This window comes from Nipponia nippon, unplaced genomic scaffold, assembly GCF_047370975.1.
Source record: "Nipponia nippon isolate SJK-2023a ecotype South Korea unplaced genomic scaffold, ASM4737097v1 scaffold_5, whole genome shotgun sequence".
Lineage (NCBI taxonomy): Eukaryota > Metazoa > Chordata > Aves > Pelecaniformes > Threskiornithidae > Nipponia > Nipponia nippon.
In genome coordinates this window covers 71626207-71644850 of record NW_028262369.1, presented here as the reverse complement: position 1 = coordinate 71644850, position 18644 = coordinate 71626207, and the positions used below count along the sequence as shown (strand labels likewise).

The following is an 18644-nucleotide window of genomic DNA, read 5'->3' as shown; positions in this document are numbered from 1 at the left end:
TTGCAGCTCTGGCTGCTGCACAGGGACATCTGGAGTGGGTCAGAGCCAAGCAGAGGTTGTCCTGAACCCACAGCCACCTTGAGATCCCCGAGGGATCCTTCCCAGAAGTGGGATCATCTGGGGTGCATCACGCTGCCTCCCTCCATCCCCAGGCAGGCAGAGGGCAGAGGTGCACGGGGAAAGGGCAGGGGGTGCAGGCTGGGCACCATGGCACGTGCTCCTCTATGGCCAGACCCACCCTTTGTGCTCCCAGCCCTGCACCAGGCAATGTACAGCCATCAAGAGTCCATGGAAACCTTCCTCCCCTCTGTTTTTGAGAGGGGGGCACGGCTCCCCTGCAGGCTCAGGAGCCATCAGCATCCCTGACACCTGGCCCCTTCTCCCCACCGTGATTTCCACCAGTGGGGCCCAGTGCATATTGGTGGTGTGAGAGGCTGTTCGCCTGTAAATCTCTCGCTGGAGCAAGGCGCTATGTAAGCAGAGACTGCCACCGAGTGTAAACACAAGTGGCCTCTGCACAGTGAGCAGCGCCATGATCTTCCCGGGGGTCAGTCCCGCGCTCCGGTGCTGTCAGGCACAGGCGAGGTGTTGCTGATCCATTGGGGATGGCAGTGGGATGCATACAGGTCTGGGGCAGCTCGGCCAGCTGGCTCTGTGGTGGGAGACAGCAGCGGGTTATCAGTGAAGCTCAGGGCGGTATTGAACATGCTCACCCCGGTGGGGGGCTGGCAGCAGCCCCCATGGGGTGTCCCACACTGCCACCCCCCGTGCAGCCGGGTGGGGGGCAGCAGCTGCTCAGGGAGGCACAGGGATGTGCCACTTTCGTTCCCCCATGCCAGGGTGGCCAGGGAAGGTAGAGAAGAAGGTCGGAGAGCTGTCTGCTGCCTGCTCCCTGCCTTCACCACCCCCAACACACAGCCCAGCCTGCCCACACCCCCTTCCCCAGGTGCCATCGGGGGGCAGGGGGGACAGGGCCACCCCCATTCCTGGCAGTGAGGGGCAGCTGGGGTGAGACGGGGCGAGGGCGGCATATCTGGCAGGTAGGCTTCTCCCAAGACATCCGAATTTCTTGCCTACAATGACAAATATGTGGGTGGTTCCCAGCCTCCTGCTCTGTAAAAGCAGGATTTGTCTTGTCTGTGGGGGTTTTTTTTCTTGGTTTTGAGCGGGTTTTTTTGTTGTAGCTATGCATCTGGGTGCAGTATTCATTCTTATTTTTATTCCCTTCACCTGGGTTTTGGGGGATGGGAGGAAAGCCTTGTGACTGGCAGAGGAACCATCATTTTGCCACATCTCCTGTGCCACCAGCAGCAGATAAGCTGTTGCCATCCCAAATTTGCCAGCTGATGGCTCTGCTGGCAAGGCAGCATTTGGAGGGGAGGGCAGAGGCCGTGCTGCGAGATGCCCTTGCTGCTAGCAAAGCCCGGTGCATCCTGCACTGTTTTGGTTTTTCCCCTTGGCATCCTCCGAGCCTGCTCAGGAAACCAAGCTGGAGTTTGGTTAGCGCAGAGCTCAATGATATGCTGACACCAAACTGCAGGACACCCCAAATTTCTGTTTGCCGGCACCCAGCCGGGGGCTGCCCTCCGCCAGTGGGCCAGGGGCAAGAGGAGAGGACGAGCAGAGTGAGGGGGTCAGCGTGTCCAGTGGCAGAGCAAACCCTTTGGAGAGTTTTCCCAGGGACTTTGTCCCCCTTGAAGTAGCCAGTAAATAAATGTGGTGCAAAAGTGCATCTCTCCCGAGTTATTTACAGCTCGCCCCCACAAGCGGAGCTGGGGAGGTGGGAGCAGCGTGTGCAGGAGGAATAGCGCAGAGCTGCTCTCGGGCCGTGGGCTTGAGCGCAGGCACAGGCGCTCCTCGGTGCCTGCCGGAGGCGCGTGTGCGTGCATGCTTCTGCGGACTGTCAGTAAGGTCTTACGCATGTCTGATCACCAGATGTGCACCGAGCTGTCCTGGGATGACCTGGGAAGCAGGAGCAGCGCCTTGCAGCCGTGCCCTGCCTTCCAACACGCTGCAGCTGCAAGAGTAGGAAGGGTTAACCATCGCTGGGCTGAGCCTGGGTGCTGTTTGCCCTTGAATTCAAAGGAGGCAGGTGCTTCTTCATCCCTCCCTGGGTGTGTATGCTTTATTGGCATGAATTCATAGTCCTGGCTTGCTTAAGCTGCAGAGAGCATGAGTTTCTTATGTGAGCGTTGGGTTGAATTTTGCAGCGTGTGCCATGTAAATAATGGTAACCATCCTTTCTTGCTTTAAAAAATAATAAGGAAATCTGTAAGTCGTGAATGGGGCACCTAGTGAGACCAGATCTGTGTGCAGAGTACTTTCGGACAGAGTTCTTCTTCTCTGTCTTTTCCATAAGAACAACAAATGTTTCTCCCTGTAATTTCTTTCCCAGTCTTCTGCAGTAACTTCCTTGGCCATCTGAGATTACGCTCTTCCTCCAATTAGGAACGTGATGTGTTTTGTCACTGCTTCACAACATCTGCCATGTGGAGACAAAACCAGGCGGCTGATCTGGAGAAGGCCAAAAAAAAGAGGGGAAAAAAACATTTGTTGATGCCAGAAATAACAGTAATAATAGCGTGCATATGGAATTTGTGTTGCGATCCAGGCAGCCTGATTAATAAAAAGGGAAGAAAAAGGCGCTTGAATATGCGGGCTCAGCAAACCCCAGGCTGTGCTCCCCCCAGGAGCGCACCCCGCATCCGGAGGCGGCCCCGGGACCTCGTGTTACTCCGTGCTGTACTCTTGAAAGCATGTGTGTTTCTTTTTGTGCGTCTGCATGCCTCCCACCTAGCAACCCTGTTCTGTGTCTCCTCCCCAGGGGCAACCCTCCTGCCAGGGACCGAGCCCACAGTGGACACGGTGTCAGTGCAGCCCATCCCAGCCTACTGGTATTACGTTATTGCCGCCGGAGGTGCTGTTGTGGTGCTGGTCTCCGTCGCGCTGGCCCTTGTGCTCCACTACCACCGGTTCCGCTATGCGGCCAAGAAGAGCGATCACTCCATCACCTACAAAACCTCCCACTATGCCAACGGGGCCCCCGTGGCCGTGGAGCCCACCCTAACCATAAAACTAGAGCAAGACCCCAGCTCGCGCTGCTGAGAGCCGAACAGGAACAAGAGAGCAAACAAAACACAAAACAGACAGACAGACAGAAACTAAGACTTCAAATACGTTGCCTCAGTTTTGCACTTTTTTCCTTACCTAGCATACGTGTGAACTCTTAGACATCTCCGTCCCTTCTCCGTCCCCCCAGCCCTCCCCGAATCTTTTACAAACTCTAAACTAATGCTGCATCTTGGATCACCAGAAGAGACACACCGCCCCTTCACTTCAGAAGTGAACGCTCCCTTTCGATTACTTTTCGAGGACTCTTGGGGTGTCGGGTGTTGTTTTTTTTTTTTGTTTTGTTGTGTTTGTTTGTTTGTTTGGGGAGTATTTTTTTGTTGGTAGGCTTGTTTGGTTTGTTTTTTTCTCCTCCCAGTAGGCAACCTGCAAGGAAATTTGATGGCGAGCCTGGAAGCTTGTGTGTGCGGCTCATGCGCGTGTGTGCTAAATCTGTGTATGCGAGTGTGCATGGGAGTGCCTGCGTCTGACTGACTGAATGTATATTTAGGAACAGCCCCTTTTTAATTTGCTTGTTGTTGCTTCTACTTGCACAGGGAATGCTTTTTTTTTTTTTTTTTTTTAAATTTTCCCCCCTTCCCACCTCCCCTCTGGAAGGTCTGGGACACATTTATGGTAAATACCCTGATTTGTTTACTTGGGGAAGAGAGCAATGCTTTTTTGTTGCCTTATCTAGCTTTGGCTGGGTTTCTTGTTTGATAGCGTTAATGTCTCGGGTGCAAAATGAGAAGAAGAGGCCAGGCTGGACAGTAGGAATGTCCACCTCAGATGGCTAGAAGAATCCAGAGAGGTTCATAGACGTCCAAAAAGTAAGATCTCTCCATCTTATTCTTTCTGCAGCCAACATGATAACACAGCCATTGTTTGGAAGGGGAGGGGGGGACCCTCCTCTTCCCCCACCTGCAAGTGAATCTATTTAAAGTTGCCTTATATCAGAGAAGCTCATAATGAATGTTTTGTTTGTATCTGTCAAAGCCAGCCTTAGGGTAACACATAGACTTCGGCAGGTCTAAGGTGGATGCTAAAATACTGTAGTTTCTTGAGAACTGAAGGTGTATTTATTTTGTAAGTATCCTCACTCTGGGTGCTGATGGTTTTGCTTTTACACGGGGAAGGGGGAGAGGGCTCCTCCTTGTCTTTCTGCTAGAAATGTTCAAGAGACAAGTATAATTCCCCTTTCTGGGTTTTGGGTTTGGTTTTTTTCCTCTGCCCAATTCATAGCTGCTGAATCATAAAAATTGCCAGTTGACTTTCTAGAATGTCAATTAGTTTTGCATTTGCTAATGTTCTGCTTCTTAAAGCGTCAGTAACATCTAGCAAGCAAAGCCTAGCAGGCACGCCTGGGGGGCCTAGCTATTGCTGCTGCTTTAACCGGGGAGGCGAGATGGAGCCTCCAACATGCCTCCGACTGTTGAATGGCCCAGCGTATTGTAGTGGAAATGCCTTATATAAATTACTGAATGATGACATGCAAAAGTGGTTTGAATCGTTAACTCTAATCTGTTTGCAGGCAAAAAAAGTACCTCCAGTGAGCAAGGTTCCCCATCTTGTTTGTGTTCATTTGTGATGAGTGATCAGATCCCCTGCCCCCTCCTAAACTTGCTAGTGCTCCCCACCCCTCCTTTGCCCATGAATATTGCATAAAATGCATCGAGGCGAGCAGCTCTGTTAACTTCCCTGCAGTCTTAAGCTTCCTTTTGGTCTGGGGAAAAAATGGAAATGCAAACGGTGCTGTGCGTACGTGGTATCGGCCCCTATTGCAGCGGAACCCTCTCCCCAGGGGATCTCTGTCGATGGGGGTGTCACACTCCCCTCCCTCCCTGCATTTATTCATGCAGCCTGTTTCAGCCCTTCATGCCATTTATTCAGCAGATTTCAGCGGGACCCCCTCAGCTGCAGCAGCAAGCGTCTAAAACGTGCAGGGAGTGCAGAAAAACCCAGGGTGCTTTGGCATCGTGAGCATGTTAGGGGTGGTGGGTGCTCAGGGCAGTGTTCCCTCCGGGCCCTGACTCCCAGGAGCTTTGCAGCACCCCCCTGGGAGGGTGGCAAGGGCGTGCCTGTCCCAGCAGAGCCAGAAGGGACCCTGGGGAGCTCCTGTCACCTTGCAGGCGGTTCTGCCCAGAGGTCCCTGGAGAGGAGCTTCCAGGGCCGGGGTGCTTTCTCCGTGAGCCTCCTCGTTACGCAGCACTGGTGTTGCAGTGCGTATGGTTTGTGATGTGAAATCCCACCCCCCCCTCAGCTAGCTGCAAATTAAAACAGATATGAAATACCTGCATCCGCTTGCTGCATTTTCAGGTCAGCCCAAGCCATGTCAGCAGATGATACCGTCACGTTTCCAAAGTCAGTTCAATCTCCCTAGGTCAGATGATCCCCTCGCTTCGACCAGGTTCACCCCCATAGACTTTAGCAAGTGCGCATTGGTGTGTCAGAGAGGAGAATGTGGCACCCTGTCTTTCAAACCAAAATCACCAAAGACAAAACAGAAGGTCACTTCAAGGTTTTTATTCCCAGTTCTCCCCTGCTCCTCGAGCCCTGACATCCCCAGCATTGCCCAGTTGCCTGTGTGTGAAAAATATCTTGTGGAAATTTGAAACTCTTTGAAGATGTATTGTGTGGAATGTAATAAAATGATGATATTTTTATACAAATATCTGGGGTTTTTCTTCCTTCTTCTTTCTTTGCTAACAAGAATGCTGTCATTTGAGGCAAAGTGGTGTTTCAGAACTCCGTGTTTCCTTTCGGAGCATCAGGGCTATATCCTTTAGGAAAGTGAAGCTCCCGTTCCTGCTGCATGCAGACCTGCAGCTAACCCCCAGCTCTGGCAGCACAGCTGGTGTGCACACCCTGCCTCGCTGCACTCAGGATCGGGCCATTAATAGCAGCTTTTAGATCCATTACGTTTGTACCAGTCCTTAGTGGGAGTTTTGGGCTGCTGGACTGACACTTAGGATTGTTTGGGGATTTCGCGAACATTGCTTAAGTGCTAAATTGCTTAATGTGATTATGCAGAATTTCTCTGGCCCGGCCCGGGAGACAGGACATCTGACTTCCCAGGGCCCCAGGGGCTGGCTTGGCTGCCAGCTCAGCTGAGCCATGCGCTTCATCCCCAAGCCCAACGCAAACCGGGTAAGCCATTACCAAAATTAATAATGAAAATGGCAATGCGTTCCTCTTCTGTAAAATCCTTGCCAGGCCTCTGCATGTTAGACTACAGAGGAGAGCTGCGCCGGAGTGACCCGGGTGCTGCGGCACCGAGGGTTTGGAGAGGCGCGTGTCCCCTGCCTTCCTTCTACCCGAGTCCTCCCAGCTTGTTACAGGGACCTCTGCTGCAGCATTTGTCCTTCCCATCTTCTTCAGGTGCACCTTTTGCCCCTTTAGAGGAGTCAGCAGCATCGCATTTCATGTGAAATACATTTTGCTGCCAGTTTGAGAGGTTTTTCTTTCCCTCCTGCATTTATTTTCCTTCTATCATACTCTTCACCCTGGCATACAGCTCAGCTTTGCAATGAAACTTCCTGGCTTTACTAGGAATTCAGGCCATCAACAAAAAAAGAATTCAAATGTTATCCCTCGCTTCGGCTGTTCAAACACGAGCAAAGCTGAGGACCCATGCCGTTTTTTTTCTTTTTTGGCTTTTTTTTTTTTTCTCTAATTGTACAGCAAAGCCCATACACTTGTAATTTGCATTTTGTACACTTCAGTGACTGTCCAAGCAAAATTCAAAACAAATATGCACATGCAAAAAACAGGGAGGGAGAGACTGGCTGATGGCTTCCCAACGAGAAAGAAAAAAATTCTGTTAAGTAAACAGATGAAAAGGGAGGAATCGTTCAGGGTTTAATTATTCCGTATGTGCGCTGCAGCCAGATTGACCGGAGAGTTGTGTGCTGCTCGGGCTGCAGTGCATTGTAGGGAAGAAAGCAGCTAAAATTAGCATGCTTTGTTTAAGAAAATAAATACAACTTAGTGTGATTTTGATGCAACCTCCTCTGCAAGTAACTTCAGGCGTTTACAAGTCTACTTTAAAAAAAAAGGGGTAAACTTTTTTGGGGTAGCAGTATGGGCTCCATATTTCAGGGAGCGGCGTTAGGGGTAGAAGCCTGATGCTTCCTGCGTGCCACGGGGAGGGTCAGGGTGCGGCTCCCCCAGTTGTACGTGGGGTGATGGTGTCAGTCTTTTTATCTCTGCTCTTGCTGTTGTGTTGTAGGGAAAGCGACTCTGTGTGGCTGGCGGGAGGGGGCCCACGGGCACTCTCTGTAAGCAATGGGGCAAAGCCGGTGACAAACGGGGTTGTGAAAGAGGGAGCGATGGCCTGGCGAAGCAAAGGGTGCCATAGGAATGGCTGTGCTGTGCCTTGCCCAGGCAATGTCGGTGTGCCCGAGATGGATGATTGCTCGGGAGCAGGCTGCAAAGCGCAGTGCTCATTCACCCAGCCTGGAGACCAGACATGCAGCCAGGTTAGCCTCCTGCCAGGACAAGTGCCTGCAAGATGACACTTGGTGCAGGGAACCCAGGGCCGCTTTCCCCAGGCTGTAAGGGCGAGGTTGGCTTTTTCCTGGGCAGGGACAGGTTTCAATGCCTCTGCTGGGAATGCAAGAGAATGAGGTAGAAACCAGATCATGCATGGGGCTGTGTTGGGATTTTTGCCCCTCTAGAAACCCTGTGAAAACCTGCTGACTCTACTGGGGCCAGCCCCAGCTTACCCCGTGTCAGGGCAGCAGAGCTTGGCAGGCAGACACTAGGCAAGGGCCCCGAGGCGAGCTTGGACAGCCTCTTGGCTTCCCGCCACAGCTCCTCCATCAGTGGCTTTGGCGGCTCTTAGCAGCGATTGCAGGCGTGACTGCCAGTTTGAGGAATAGTGTCGTTAGCCATTGCCGCTGTAAAAACAAACAGCAACAACGGGGAGAGCGATAAACATATCAGGATGCCACAGAGCTGCCGGCTTCTCCCCCGGCTCCGAGCCCTTGCGCGGTGGCAGTGGGCTGGCAGCACTGCCCTCGCGCCGAGGAGCTGCTTGGTTTGGGACTGGTGAGCTCTGGCACAGAGCACCAAACCTGGACGGTGGCTCCTTAGGTGGGTAGTCCAATGCTAAGAGAGAGGGAGAGGAAAACCATGCTGTATAACGCCACTGTAACGCCGTACACATGCACGCCGCCGCCACTGTTTCCCTGGCCTTGTGCCGGTGCCAACAAGAGGTGCAAAAGCAGGACACGCCGGGGAGGTGCTGGGAAAAGGGTCGGGCTGCAACGGGGGATGTGGCTGCTGCGGGGAGGGTTTGGCAGAGTCCCTGATCTGGGCAGCCACCTTGGCCATCTGCCATGCATGCAGCGAGGGCAGGGTGCCACGCGTCGGAGGGCAGCGCCGGGGCTGGAAATAGCTGCCTGCTCGCATTCGCCTCCGCACCAAGCGCCCAGCCCAGCTTCACATCTCCGAGTGCGTTAGGTGGGGGTTTTCACCTGCCCAGCCGCGCTTCCCCATCCTCTCTGTGTACGGGAAGCCCAAGGAACCCAAGAGGCTCCTCGGTGCCACCCGATTTGAAGATGGTGCCACGGGGTGCACCGCTGCTGGGGCAGCCCCGAGGCAATCTAAGGATAAGGTCCCGGGGTTCCCGCGCTGCAGAGGGCCGCTGGGTCAGGGGAGAGGCTGCTTGTTTGCTTTCTTTAATGCTCAGCTGTAGCCAAAGCACTGTTTTAATTTGAAATTTGGAAGGGGTTTAGCCCTTTTGTAAACTAAAATAGTTCTTTGTTTCTGGAGGAGCGGGGAAGAGAGAAGTAAGGAGGATTTTCAGCTGGAAACAGAGCGATGGGGGATTCAGAGGGAGTGTTTCTGCCTGGTGCCTGTGCTGCTGCTTTGAGAAGCGCTTCCCCGTGCATCGAGGGTGGGACGTGTTGCCCCCCCCAGCCGCCGGGGCTCCCAGCCGGAGGAACAGCGCTGCGCCGCCACCGCCGCCAAACGGAGCAGTGTCAAGGCGAGGCCACAGCGGCTGCTCTGCTATGTCAAAACAAAATGATGTGTGTTGGAGTCACGCTATTGCTGCAGAGAGAAAAGGGCTGGGAATGAGCAAAGGGAGAAAAGCGAGGAGCAGAGCAGAGCTGGAGCTCTGCCTCTCTCTGCCAAGGCTGGGGAGCGGTAATTTCTGACCCCGTTTTCCTGGGCTTAGCTGGATTTAATGTTTCAGGCCCTCATGGGTGCTGTTTGGCAGCAGAGCAGCTGTGCACCTCCGACACTCCCCTTGCTGAGCAGGGTAGCACCAGCCGAGATGGCTGTTGTGGCAGCAGGAGAGAGGGGTGAGCACGTAGGAAGGCACCTGCTGTTTGCAGGGAAGTGAGCAGCACATGGTTGTTTCCCCACTGTGGAAAGGACCAGAGGGCAGTTGGCTACCCCTCTTTTGTACCAGCAGGCACAGCCACAGATGTTACTGGGGAGTGAAAGATGGTAGGTGGCAGAGCCCACAAGCCACCGTCACCTGGTGCATCCCCTTCGGCCCCAGATCCCGCAGACCCCTGCGGGAAGTGGGGAGCAGGAGCACAGGGATGGCAGGAGTGCATCCTGGGCACTCTCCAAGCCAGGCTCCCCTGCGCCAGAGAGGCTGTGGGCAAGCAACAAAAAGGGCTGGAAATTGCTGCAAGTTTGGTATATCGTTTGGGAAAGGCACCTCCTGCTGAGAGGCTCATTTTGTTCACCTAGAAAGAACCCAAGAGGTGCCGCAGCCACCATCTGCAAATGCCTGTGTGTAGAGAGATGCATGGTGATAAAGCTCCACCCTGGGATGGAGGGACCTGGCAGGAGGCAGCGCTCGGTGCCCGGACTTAAACCAGACAAAGTCAGTCTAGAAAGAAACAGCAATTTTTTTCTCGATGGTGGTCATTTGCCTTGGAGGAATGTGTCTACGCTCCAGCAATTGGAACTGGGTGTCCTCTCCAAAGCAATAGCTCTTGGCTTGGTGCAAAGTTCTCTGCCTAAGGCGGTGGGCACTGCTGGTAAGCCTGTGCAGGCAGGCTGGCATTGAGCATGTGGGGTGGCGGGAAGTACATGCCAGTCCATATGATGCACTGACCTCAGCTTTGCAGAGGTGAGCTGCCTTGGGCAAGATTGGAGAGCTTTCCTGCAAGAGGCACATGTATGTCTGTGGTGGGACGCCGGAGAACCTCGTGTGCTCTTGTGCCTCCCCTGTCTGCCCTGGCAAGGCGTATCGACCACACATCCCCCCCCCCCTTCCAGTAACCCACTCCCTGTCCCAATCCCTCCTGCCCTTGCTATTTTAAAACAGATGTACATTAAAGCTCCTTAATCTCTGCAAATACTAATTCTCTCCTGCTCTCCCTCTATGTGAGTTCATACGAACATGGTACTTAAGTTGCTCCTTGTCTTTGATTAGAATCTCATCTTTCTTTTTTCAGGTCCCATAAATTAGCCTTTTAGCTGGCAGTGCTCTCAGATCCAACAGATAACAGCCTTTTCTCAGCATCTGGCCGTTTCCAACAGCATCGCTAACATCATCTTTTGGGCGTGACCGGCTAGGTGCTCACAGCTGTCATTCAGCACACACGCTTTAAAAAGGGCCTTTCACTCCGGAGAAAGCTCTCCTCCTGTTCAAATACAGTTGCCCCTAACTTTCTTGTCTACCCTTCTCCAGTATATTTTTTGTCCTTTTAAAATGCAAAGGAAATTGCTCCTGAAAGCTGCCCTTTAAGGAAGCAGCTCTCCACAGCACAGGGCTGTTTCTCCCATTCTGCCCAGCAGCTTGCAGGGCTTTTCTGGGCACTGCTTTCCCAGGGGGTCACTTTCCAAAGCCTGCTCCACTTGTGACAATATTGCTCAGATTTGTCACAAAGGAGCCTAATTGATGACAAATAGCAGGCTAGTTTCAGTGACGGGAAATCATCTCCACTAGGAACTGAACTGAGACCACCAGCTTCAATTCCCACAGACAGCCACACAGCCAGAGCTGATTTTGTTAATGACTCGAGAAACCCCAGTATGGAAAAAGAAACGTCGAGTTGTATTTTTCCAAAGCCAGCATAGAGCTCTGCGTGACAACATACAATCTGATAGCAATGAAATGGCGTGCGGGGAACAGAAGAATAAGGGCCTGCCACAGGCCTGAGGAGGAAGGACAATGGGCAAGGAGGAAGATATCATTTAAGCAGGACTTGGAGTCATATTAGCGTGGGGAACTGAGAAAATTGCTAGAAGAGTATATAGATTTTGGGCTGGGCTTTTTGTTCAAATGTTCTCTCTTTTCAAGTTTTCCCAGCGCTCCTTCCTTTCAGGCTGGAAGAACTGGTGTTCTTTTGAAAGTGTTGATTAACCGATACTTTGTTTTTTCTGGCTTTTTCCTCAAGGCTACCCTGGGAAATGAAAAAGCACCAATTTGCTGGCTTGTTCTCACACAAAATTTAGAGGAGCTACAATATGGAAAGGCAAAAGATTTCCAACAGCCTTTGCCCACACATGGGCTCCTTGAGCAGACTGTGGTCCAATTTCCACCTTTGCTCGTGTTCGAGCAACCTACAGTTTCCGTAGGGTTGTGTGGGTGACATGGATGGCAAATTTCACTGCTTGTCTTCTGACGGAGGACTAGCAAAGCAGACATCTCCGTGTGTGAACTGCTTTGCAAGTTATTTTTCCACATGTTCGGCTCTAAATGTTTGCAAGAGGCCCTCAGGCAGTTCTCCCAGCCCTAAGATGTTGCCATCTGGGCCTGTCAGTTCTGGAAGTGTTGAGAAATCATGTGAACTTGCTGCTAAAGTGAGGATTTACAGAAGATGGTGTGCACCTATGTTTCTTCAACAAGCTACCAGCATCCTTGAGCCAGCTTAATTACCTGGCTCACTAGCTGCAGAGCTCATCGTTAGGAGGGGCAAGTGTTGGGTTTTGTGTGTTCCTGTTGCCAGGTTCGCTTGAAAATTCAAAGAAATCCCTTAATCCTTTGAGTGCGGAGGGCAAAAGACAATTCTGCCCAAAGAATGGGTAGTTGGGAAAGTATCATCAGTACCAGCACGGAGAATCACTGCAGTCAGGTGTGAGGTGGTATTGAGGTGGCATGGCATTCAGCAGAGCCCCCTGCTCTGGAAGTGAACCTTGAAATGTCGCTGGCAGGAATTGCCTGATACCATTGCCTGGGATAGCAAAAAAATAGACTTGACGATTCAGGAGGCCTTTTGCAGCCCTATATCTCTGTGCAAATATGCACAAATATTCTTTTATAAGGTTTTGAATCATTTCTTTGCATGTGGCTTTTTAGGCACAAGTTACATTCTTTGGTTTTGGTTGGTTTTATGTGATCTCTTAAAAGTCTTCTTGCGGGTTTTTGCACAAGATGTTTTCAACCACAACTATTTCAAAGGTGTGACTTCTACTGCTTTCTAGTAGTCCCTGATTTTCTGCATTCCTGATCATTTTGAGGTGCCTTCTCAGTTGAGCACCCCAAGTTACAGTCAGCTTTGAAAAATCTAAGCAGATCAAAATGAAAGGGCATTTTCTTTTGGAAAAAACTGAAAACATTGTAAGTAGAGATAATGCTAGGAAGACTGCACAGGAAAATAACTTTCTTCTGCTCAGATTACAGCATGTGCATTTGGTTACTAGTGCTTGATCTGTGCTGAACAATAAAAAGAAATGTCACCACTAAAAGGAATTTGGATCAGAGAAATGTTAACATAAATGCCTAGATATGGACACCCATTTGCCGCTCTCCCCATTTCAACCAGCTTTTACATTAAAACATACAATGATGATACATGACTTCTTCCCTCAAATTACTATGAATTTATCTGAAACCCAAAGAGAAACTGGGTCATTGAAGCTCTGTGTCCAGTAAGATGTATGGGAAAAGATGAAAAGTAGAGTGTGCTAAATGGATCTCGCATTAGTGGCAAGTAATGATAGGCACTAAGATCCTATTCAAAGTTGTAAGGATAATACCCATGAGCATGTTAATAGTGAATTATGGCCATTATGCAGGCACCAATGACAATATTTTAGTGCTGTTCAAGTTACCAGTTTCTTTGCTTTTCTCTCACTCTCTTTTCTTCTTAAAAGCTGGTCATTCGGTGGTCGTGAAATGTGATATAGTAGGCAGATCCTGTTCTCTCAAGTGTGCAAGAGTCTTCATTGATTTTGGCCAAAGGAAGAGTTCTTCCTCCTTCCATGAGGAAGAGCCTTGCAGTAGTTCAACTGTTGCTTTCTTCTGGCCAGTCTCACAATCCAGTGACCAGTGGCAATAATGCCCCCGAAAGGCCTCTTTAAACAAACAGTGCTTCCCATTTTGTTGTTCTAGTGAACTTCCCAAGAATGGAGGATGACTTTCCAATCTCTGAGCAAGACTTTGAAGACAACGATGATCCAGGTTGGTACCCAAATGCCACATGGGCAATTTATCTGGGGGGGGCCTGTTTCAGTATCAGACGCTACAATTACTCACAAACCTCAGCTTTAATGGGGGTTAGCAGCTAGGAACACTCTTGAGAACGTACACTCAAGTGGTGGCTCAGTGCCTGGACAAAGACTTTAGTTTTCTTTTCTTGTTTTGCTTTTTCAACAGCAAGCAACCTTGCAAAGTCAATATATTGTATTTGTGTTAGGACAAGTGGAACTGATCTTTCAAGCATTAATTGCTGCTTGCATGGCATTTTGACTTGTAAATGGAGAAAATTAAGTCTGGGAGCTGTGACAGATTGTTTCCATAGTTTTGAACTCAATGGCACTTGAAGGGCCAGAGTTTCAGTGGGTGTAAAATGCTAGCATGCTATTTACATAGCCCAAGATGTAAAACTTGGGCACATAACTTGCACATAACTTTCTTGGTAGTTTGGTGCTTCTAGACCTGGGTTAGAGAATATAGCTGAGATATACCTGTGGGGGAGCTTATACTCTTGTAAGGCCATCACAGCTCCAAGTAAGAAATGAATAAAGGTGGGGGGAAAAAAGTGATCCCTGGATAATAAGTGCCCATTCCACTGCAGATTACTTTGGATCGGATAGGAACGACACACTGTTCTCTACTAACTCTCCAGGAACCCCAAAGCTGGACAAAGAAAAAAGCTGGCTCTACACCCTGGATCCCATCCTGGTGACCATCATAGCGATGAGCTCCCTCGGCGTCCTCCTCGGGGCCATCTGTGCTGGTCTGCTCCTCTACTGCACGTGCTCATACGCGGGGCTGTCCTCACGGAGCTCCACCACGCTGGAGAACTACAACTTTGAGCTGTACGACGGCATCAAGCACAAGGTCAAGATGAACCACCAGAAGTGCTGCTCAGAGGCCTGATGGGTGCCCTGGGGATCACCCTTGGTGTTGCGCCCGGTGAGGTGGGCTGGCGGGGTGTTACTTTTTTTGCTGTTTTCTATGGGAACTGAGTGCCATAATGGGGAACGAGGGGCGTGGGAGGAGCGAGGGGAGGCGCTGCTCCTGCCGCCAGGTCCCGCCAGCGAGTCGCGCTCCACCAGGACCGAGCGGGCGTTCCCGCAAACCGGACTGTGCTGAGCGAGGGGGAACCGAGACCCTTGTTTGTTGGTTCATCTTCATTTTCTGCTGATGTGAGTGGCTGGGACGTGGTGAGGGAGACTGGTTTACCTTTTGGATGTGAGAAACTAAATGTTGATCGTTATTTCCCACCTCCTTTCCCTGGTGAGTTGCTGAGAAGGCTGAGGGATTTCTTCAGCCACCCTGTCTTTAGAAATAACACACACACACACGGAGACCCTGTCCATTTTAGACCCCCATCCAGATACCTTTTTGGCTGTAGGGATTTGTGCACTTCACACGAAGTCCAGGAAGCTGCAGTTCCCAGTCCTTAAAATGGAAGCATGTTGTTACCTTCAACTTTCCTTCTCCTAGTAGGGAAGAAAGGTGGGATACAGGCTTCAGTGTTGATGGTAACAACAGTGCTTTCTGAAGTCATTACGAAATAAACTAGAAAGGAAACCCTATGTGTAGAAGCACCTCTTTGAGAGAAGCTGAAGAGCCTTAAAGTGATTTGTGAATAAGAGCCATTTATTAAATCCAGATCTTGGATTGCAACAGCTGAGGCCTTCATCAGGAAGGCCTTTCTTTGAATCTCCCACCTCTCTTGATCCTGCCCTTTTTCTTTTTTTACTTTTTTTTTGCTATAATGAGAAAATTGCAGCAAACAAAAGATAGAGCCTGTCAGGCTCCCGGCCTCAGGTGAAGGCTTTGGGAAGGGGGCTTCACTCGGGATTTGACTTGAGGCACAACACCGAGGCCTCTCCGAAGTGCCAGGGAGGGAAAATGAGCAGGGAAGGAGGCTGGAGCCGTGCCCACAGCCACGGGAGCCCAGCCCGTGGCCCACTGGCCCCCCTCGCCTTCACGGTGCTCCCCTTCTCCCTGGAGCTGGGGGGCGCAAACTGGCGCTGTCGGCACCAATGGACCAAACGGCTGCCGTCCTGTCCCCTTCGGAGCAAAGCTGCGCTGCTCCTGACCAGCAGCAAAAACCCGAAGTTTTCTTTATGAGCTGTGTTTTGTTTTACTTTGAACAAGTGCCTTAGAAGAAGTATTTTTCCTCCATCTGATGATCAGTGCTGTATCAAACAAGAAGTGAGGCCTTCATCCTTCCCCGGCAAAATGCTCTTCTTCACTGCTCTCTACGGGGTAGAGCCTGGCTGAAGAATTCTGGTCCTTCTACTTTCAAGTGGTCTGGCTACATTGTCTGGCAGCTGATACCTCTCCACTTACCACTGTGCCGTGGGAGAGGAGTGTTATGAAAACAATTTAATGGAGAAAAAGAGTTCAAATGCTGGGACCCAAACCAATGCCTTCATTTCCAATTTAGTACAGACAGATCGCCCCTACCAGCTTGCACATGTATAAGGGAGAAACCTTTCCAGCATGTTGGGTTTGCTTTTCCAGGGGCTCTTTGGAAATACCTGACATGTCCTGATTTTACATTTCGCCTAGCAAATAGTTTGGGTTGGGGATGGATTTTTTTTCCTCACTAACCACAGAGCACCAAAGGTGTGATGTGCTGTGAAGCTCAGTTTGCACAGCCCCTGCAAACACATCCTGGAGGAGGCCAGGTGTTCGGGGAGACGAGCAACATCTGGAGAGGAGATGAGCACGGACAGTGCCACAGCTGCTCCTCGGTGCAGTGGGAATAGGAACATTTCTCTAGTGTTTCATGAAAAGCTCCATCAGACAGTAAGTTTTTAGGAAAACAAAAAGACTTCTCCACTGTAAGAAAGACGCATGTGCTACCGGGGAAGCAGATGCCAGCAGCTGTGTCATCAAAACATCCAGGGTTCATACACGCACACACAGAGATGCGCACACACAAAGGCCTTCATTTTTTTAATTCACACTGTGCGCCCAACAGAAACGGCAGTAAATGTATCTCAGATTCTCCTTTCGAATCACCTTATTTCTCTTGGCATTCTTCATGGACAAATACCCCGGGGTGTTATTTTACTTTACAAAAGAAACAGATGCAGTAAGAGGAAATGTACCAGACCATTTCAAAGCTGCGTTGCTGCTGCTCGATGATTTTATCCCCTTCAAATCACCGGTGAGGGGAAGGATGAATGGAAAAGGACCATACAGTAGAAAAGTCGACTTAGGCAAACAATAGGTGAAAATATATAATTAAAAAGGTGGCGTTATGGTGTCTAGTAGGCGTACAGAGAGAAGAGTTCGTATATACATATATTCAGAAATAGTGTGTTTGCACACGCACGTGAATTCTCTGTATGTATCGTGTATGTGACTTATTCCGTGGGACTGACTTGTGTTAATATATCTCTTGATCTGAGGCAGGAGAGTACTGCTGATCTTGGCACTAACTTGGCATGGGCCCAGCAAAGCATCCGCCCTGCGTGTCCTGCTTGCCCCTTCCAGACGGGGCAGGGCCCATGCACGTGCGCTTGCCAGGCAGGAGCAGGCCAAAAATGCTGCAAAGCCGATACCTCACTTACCTCTGCCGGGTGCTTTACTGTTCTACAGAAAACTGAGTTTGATTGTAACTTCAACAGGGAAAAAAAAAAAAGTCGTCTGTGCATTCAATTCATTGCATCCTCCTCTGCAAATAGATTAGGTTTGCCAATCGCAATTCCCTCTGTGAAATTCAGAAAAGAAAAAAAAAAGGAAAAGAAATTGATGTTAATGCCATTGCTGAAATGGGCTGTTGCCTCCACACCCTTCCCATGGCGAGGACATGTTGCTACCGGGCAGGCTGTAGTGCTGGGTGATTTAATTTTGTGGGAAGGTGCCGGGGGTGAGCATGGGAATTAAACCATTAAGAAATTATATGCAGAAATGGAACTTCTCCAGGGTTTGCAGTTCAAGGTATTTGACCGTTCACTGGCTGAGCCAGGACTTATGGACTTAAAGAGCTTTTACTGTGATTCTTCGGTGTAAAAAAAAAAACAAAACAAACAAACAAAAAAACCAACAAAAAAAATCAAACTGTGTTTATATGATTTGTATAAAAACCTTTTAAAATTACTATTTAATAAACATTATGGTAGAGATTATGTTTCAGTGGCTTTTTTTATTTATTAGGGAGCAACAACAATACAACCGAACTGAGAGGGCTGTGGGCAGCCAGACACCCCCAGGGAAACCGAGGCATGGCTGGAGTCGCATGGGGCCGTGCCCACCGCCCTTCTTTGCTGCGCGCTGCCCGTCCTCCTGGGGAGGTCAGCCCGGGCTGCCTGTCACCCCGAGGTGATGCAGGGCTGTAACAGACCCTGCGCACACGCATGTCCTCCCGCTCAGACACGGCCTCTCCTCCCGGAGCCAGGGATGGCTGGAAGCTGCTCTGGCCCAGGAGCAGCACCTGAGCACAAAGCCAAAAGCGGACACAGATCCCTTCCTGCCACTCTGCGCCGCTCGCTGCGCAGTGCTGCCAGTGATCCCAGAAAGGAGTGCAGTTTTGGGCTAAGAAAAACATCATTTAGGATTAAGACAGCTCGGTGCTGAGCAGAAAGGTGCAGTCAAGGCTTTGCAGTGCAACCACATAGCACAGTAATGGCCAGCCAGGGGGATGAGGGTTGAGGGGGGACACTGTGGGGACACCCTGGCTGCTCACAGGGCTGGGGGTGACTCAGAGCGTGGCGGCACAGGCACCACGCAGGGAGCAACCTGCACCCTCTCTGCCTCCTTCCAGCCAGCCTCGGAGGTGTGCAGGGGGCCAGACCGTCCCAGCACAGGCACCTTGCCAGGATGCAGGTGCTGGGTGCCAGCATGCCCCTGCCCTGGTCCCATGGCCCTGAAATGGCGAGCAGTGACCAAACCAGGAAAGTCCTCTCTGGTTTGGCTTCAGCCACATCCGTGGGTGTCACAAGAGGCATCTGGCAGTGGGGACTCGTGGCAAACCCCAAAGCCAAGCCTACCCCCCACATGCTTGTCTTCTCCACCCTCTCTCCACCTTGTCCCGCCACCCTGATGGTGGCCCCGGCGCAGGGTGAGCCTCGCATCTTGCAGGGGTTCCAGCACCCTGCCGCTCTCCCTGCACCAGCTGGCCAGGAGCCAGTGCAGGGCTGCAGGGAGCCGACTGGAG

The 18644-nt window shown here is 50.9% G+C and overlaps 1 protein-coding gene across 4 annotated transcripts in view; it reads left to right on the top strand.

Annotated features, from left to right (window-relative positions):
* Positions 1 to 17616, top strand: part of NRP2 (neuropilin 2) — a 90261-nt gene extending 72645 nt beyond the window's left edge. For 2 of the 4 annotated variants that reach the window (XM_087732209.1, XM_087732208.1), the window contains exon 16: positions 2825 to 6273. In XM_087732209.1, coding sequence (XP_087588335.1) covers positions 2825 to 3105 — 281 coding nt within the window. In that variant the 3' untranslated portion in view covers positions 3106 to 6273. Of the gene's footprint in view, positions 1 to 2824; positions 6274 to 13411; positions 13481 to 14096 lie in introns of those variants that run through there. The other 2 variants (XM_087732207.1, XM_009462369.2) reach the window with 2 other exon arrangements.
* The last annotated feature ends 1028 nt before the right edge of the window (positions 17617 to 18644 follow it).